Source organism: Hordeum vulgare, chromosome 2H, assembly GCF_904849725.1.
Source record: "Hordeum vulgare subsp. vulgare chromosome 2H, MorexV3_pseudomolecules_assembly, whole genome shotgun sequence".
In the NCBI taxonomy this organism is placed as follows: domain Eukaryota; kingdom Viridiplantae; phylum Streptophyta; class Magnoliopsida; order Poales; family Poaceae; genus Hordeum; species Hordeum vulgare.
Genome location: NC_058519.1, coordinates 35,172,498 through 35,177,284, shown reverse-complemented (window position 1 = coordinate 35,177,284; position 4,787 = coordinate 35,172,498). Strand labels below are relative to the sequence as shown.

At 50.9% G+C, this 4,787-nt stretch overlaps 1 protein-coding gene across 1 annotated transcript; it reads left to right on the top strand.

The window, feature by feature from the left end:
• Positions 1-2,595: 2,595 nt before the first annotated feature.
• LOC123424684 (thioredoxin-like 1-1, chloroplastic) lies at positions 2,596-4,233 on the top strand. The gene is made up of 4 exons (XM_045108348.1): positions 2,596-2,960; positions 3,173-3,355; positions 3,455-3,619; positions 3,735-4,233. The coding sequence occupies exons 1-4, from the start codon at positions 2,772-2,774 to the stop codon at positions 4,008-4,010; spliced, it is 813 nt and encodes a 270-aa protein (XP_044964283.1). The 5' UTR covers positions 2,596-2,771; the 3' UTR covers positions 4,011-4,233.
• The last annotated feature ends 554 nt before the right edge of the window (positions 4,234-4,787 follow it).

Below are 4,787 nucleotides of genomic sequence, written 5' to 3'. Positions count from 1 at the left end.
GGTCTCCCAGAAACGATCTTGATTCGAAAAGATGCACGCCGACATGCTCAACCTCGATGACGAGTGATCTATGGCCAACAACACCATGTTTTTTGTGTGCCTGCAAATGTAACGGCATGACCACGGCCGAGACAACGTGGTGGAACTAGAGTCTCATTTTGTGTGCTCGCATGTGTGACGACCGCTCGCAAGTGCATCCAACATGAACCCCATACTTTTTTTGAAGGCCGACATACGTTTGCGAGCCGCTGACATATCGTCGGCGTGAACTCTTGACGATGGCATGATCGCTCGCATGATCTATGGCCACAAGCCCTTTTTTATGATATTTTTTTTATGCGGACAAAAACTGAATCGTCTCGTTGGACATATGGATGATCCATGGGATGGACAAGTCAATACAAACAGACAAAAAATGAATAAAATATGTGTGTGATTGAATGGGCCGGTTGGAGTTGCCGTAAAGTGAAACTCTCGCTGCCCTGTGTGTACTAGTAGTACTGGTGTACTCTGTACTTTGACCGTGGCGGATCGTTCGGTCGGTCACTGGCAGCCGCGCCCCCGGGTTCGGGATGCGATCCGCCTACCTGTTGCTGACGAGGAGAGATGAGAGCACGCCCACAGAGAGAGATACCCGTACTGGTCCATAATTCCACATCCATGTGGGGGCTCCCCACCGCCTCGTGGTCACGGATAGACGCGGATGCGATGCGCCGCCGCTGCACCCTCCATGCCGCTAGTACAGCAGCAGCGGCGGCAGCAGCCGTGTTTTCGTTTGGTCCTGCGCAGCTCACGCGCATGTGCATGGGTCACGTAGCGCCCAGACCCAACGAATCTCCGTTATCCGTGCAGGTTTTCCGTTGGCGCCTTCGTTTTCCTGCGTGCCGCCGAACGGAGCCCCGCCACACGCTTCAACGGCTGGTTCGTTTTTCTACTACTACTACTATTTCTGACTGATTCTCGCCGGCCGATTCAGTCACCGAAAAGGAAGATGGCGGCGAGAATCGCGGCTGTATGCACGCCGCCCCCATTGGCTGTTGACGAGCCTAATCTAATCTGGATGGCGGAATCAGCGGATTTCGTTGCTAGTAGCAAGAATCGCGGCTGTCTGTACAGGCGATAGCAGCCATATCCAGGGTAATTACTGTTATTATGGGATCGGGATCGTGGTCTGTGATGGCGGGATCAACGCTCGCGGGCGTTAGGTGGAAGCGAAACGTGCATTTTGACGGACTCACCTAAATGGCAAAACGTATGTTTGGTGCATGATCATTCCACGGAAGATAGGTGTAGCCCGGTGGTCAAAGAGGGACAGTCGACACATGGACGTAATCGCGAAATGGGTGCACCGACACACTAGTGGTACTACCAATATTTCTATAAAGCTAACTAGGATCACCAATGGAAAAAACGAGGGACATATATACTAACCTGCTATACTAGCTTTCATTTTTTTGAGCGTGTAATTACCTTTAGTTCCATTGGTTTTCACTTTCAGATAGCTCATCACTCATGTCGAATGGTGTAATCTACATTTAGTTGTTCCTCATTCGGTCTCGGTTGTATTTTTTTCCTTCACAAAAGAACATTTTTCTCTCATCTTCTTTGCATCCCAAGAGACGGTGCTAAAAATAAAAGACCGAATAGAAAGCGAACGTTTGTTGTGAGGGGTGACATTTGCAAACATTTTTCTTGACAATTTCTTTAGAGACGCGAGACATTTTTACACAAACGCATGCCAGTTGTGAGAAAAAGAAAAAACTGAGACAAAAGGCGAGTACAAAATATCATCATTTGATCTCACGTTGCAACTAATAAGACTATTAAAAATGGGTTCGTTTGCCATCACCTTTTGAAAGAACGTCAACCAAATAGCATTATCGAAGCGAGATTGTTAAATCTCGATTGTCTGGAAGTTATCAAAGTCTCAGTCGATGATATATCTCTGAGATCTTACCTGAAGATCAATGTATTTTTTTAACTTTTCATATATGTTCGGTCACTTACGAAAAGTAAACCATTACTGGCCATCTAGTCGAGCCAAATGAGAGTTGAAAACAGCCAGGACTCGATTATCATCCAGAAAAATGCACCTCGTCTGCAGTAAAAAAACTGATTTTTTATCCAATTACCACGCAGCATCCGCTAGATCTCGCTGTAGACGAGCTGTGTCAACCGGCCAACAGCTTGCATTTCCTCCATTTTTACCACGCTCCGACAGACGGGTGGGCCATGCGATCCACGCCTTTCCCTCGTGTGGTCCCACGCCGGCAGACACCCTGACCTTGAACACCCTGCACACGTGGCGCCATAACCTCCAGTACCCACCGCCGCGTGAGGAGGCCCAGCCCTAATCTTATCCAAAACATATCCACTCCACCGCACCCTTTACACCGGCACAAACGGCCTGCCCCAACCGCCCCCGAGACCTCGTGGCCGCCGCCCCATCGTCCGATGCCCGATCCGACGGACGCCAGGGATTCACCCCCACGTGAAACCCGTTCGGGCGAGGACGGTAAAAGGTGGGGAGGTGAAAAAGCGTGGGCCTTTATCGCTTTCCCCCTCCCTCTTCGTTAAAAGGGGCGACCTTTTCTTCCTCGCCGCATCTCCCCATCCGCCATTGCCCTTGACTCGTGCTCCCTTCCTCTCTTCTCCCCCGACCGCGAGACCTCCCCTCTCTCTCTCTCTCTCTGTGTGTGTGCGCGCGCGCACGTGCTTTCTCTTTCTCCTCTTCCTTCTGCTCCACGGTTGGGCGAACGGGCTCGGCGGCCATGGCCAACGCGCTTTACGGCGGCGGCGTGGCGGCGCCGTGCGGTGACTTGGGCGCCGCGGCCGCGCTCGCGGAGTCTTTGCCGATGGGCGGCGGGTACCGCGCGAGGAGCTCCTTCCCCGCCGGGAGGGTGGCGCTGGCGGAGAGGCCCCTGCCCCGGAGCCTCCAGGTGGCGGCCGCTGCTGGACAGGTCGGTCCGTCCGTTCCAATCCGCGTTCTTGTTTACTGTTGGAGATTTTCTAGGCGAGATCTTGAGATTTCAGTTCCATTTTATCTGTTCTGTGGGCCGAAATTTCTATTTTGTTAGCACATTAGTTTCGGTTCTAGTTATTAGCTGGTGGGGAATAAAATGCTGCAGCGCTGGACGCGGACTAAATTAGAGCTGGTTGTTGGCTCTTGCAGATGAACGGGAACCTGACGATTGGCAAGGCCATGAGGTGGTGGGAGAAGGGGACGCAGCCCAACATGAGGGAGGTCGAGTCCGCGCAAGACCTCGCCGACTCCCTGCTCAACGCCGGCGACAAGCTCGTCGTCGTCGACTTCTTCTCCCCCGGCTGCGGTGGCTGCCGCGCGCTCCACCCCAAGGTAGAAATCCTTGGCCAAGAAACCCCTGTTCGTTCCCATGATCTGATTCCAAACACTGCAACGTATACTCAAGAGAAATTCCTTGGTTCTGGTGTGCAGATTGCGCAGTTCGCCGAGCGTAATCCGGACGTGCTGTTCCTGCAAGTCAACTACGAGAAGCACAAGTCCATGTGCTACAGCCTCCATGTCCATGTCCTCCCTTTCTTCAGGTTCTACAGGGGAGCTCAGGGCAGGGTCAGCAGCTTCAGCTGCACCAACGCAACCGTAAGTCTCAGTCGCTGTAAAAGATTGTGTTTCTGCTTGCTACAAAAATGTTCTTCAGACAAGTTTAATATGAGATGGATGCTGACATGCTTGCTGCAATTCGATCTGATTACAGATAAAGAAGTTCAAGGACGCCCTCGCAAAGCACTCGCCGGACAGGTGCAGCCTCGGCCCGGCGCGGGGGCTTGAGAAGGCGGAGCTCTTGGCTCTGGCTGAGAACAGGGACCTGGAATTCACCTACAGCGAGAAGCCGACACTTGTGCCGATCGCAGAGGCCATCAGGATGGAAGCTGCCTCAATCGGAGGCCCATGGCTGCCATTGCCTCCGGCCGCGACGCAGCCGTTTCCTCTGGGATCCGAGAATGGCTCGCTCATCCCCTCTGGAAGATAGTAATCGGAGACCGGGCCGGATCCGGCCATTTCTGTACAGATTTTCCTCTTTTTGTGTGTTGTATTGAATTCGAGAGGCAGAATCCCAGGCTAAGGTTTTAGTTTTTGTAAACCTGCCGAAGCTCTTGTGTGATCGTGTTGCTGCAACTAGTCGTTGCTCAACATGATAATCCTTGCTTTAATGACAAATTGGGATGATGCCTCCCCAGAATTAAGATCCTTCATGATTGATCGTCTCCATGAATTCTAGTTATTCTCTGTCTTTCTCTGAGATTGAGGCGAAAAATGCTGTTACTGAGGCCTAATGACAAGGTTGTCAGAATTGTGATTTTGAGGATGGCAAATCGTAGGAGCTTCACTGTCGGGATGATAGAAAACTGGATTTTATGAATGAAAATTGTATAACCAAGGGATTAGTTTGGATGATTGTAAAGACACATAATCGTGATTCTGACAAGCTTGCTAATGATAATTTTAAGAAGTCATAAAATCGTGATTCTGCCAACCTTGTTAATGAGAACTTTGAAAAGTCACATAAATCGTGATTCTGACAACCTTACTAATGAGAACTTTGAATCTGTGTGCTGGGTAAGCTTGATTCCCTTGAGAAGTTTTCTGTTGGCAGGTCACACTCATGCGGTTCAGCGCGCGTGGGCGAAGTTTGTTCGGAAGAAGATTGGAGTTGCTGAGACGGAAGGCCCATAAAAGGTGTGATGTTCCGTTGCATCAACTGGGCATGGTGACGATAAGCATTATTGGGGCTTTGATGGTTGATGGA

Bases quoted from the DNA above. Each gene is read 5' to 3' on its own strand.
- LOC123424684 (XM_045108348.1), top strand. From the start codon at position 2,772: ATGGCCAACGCGCTTTACGGCGGCGGCGTGGCGGCGCCGTGCGGTGAC. The intron at 3,356-3,454 runs GTAGAAATCCTT...TCTGGTGTGCAG, and splicing joins GCCGCGCGCTCCACCCCAAG to ATTGCGCAGTTCGCCGAGCG. The intron at 3,620-3,734 runs GTAAGTCTCAGT...ATCTGATTACAG, and splicing joins TCAGCTGCACCAACGCAACC to ATAAAGAAGTTCAAGGACGC.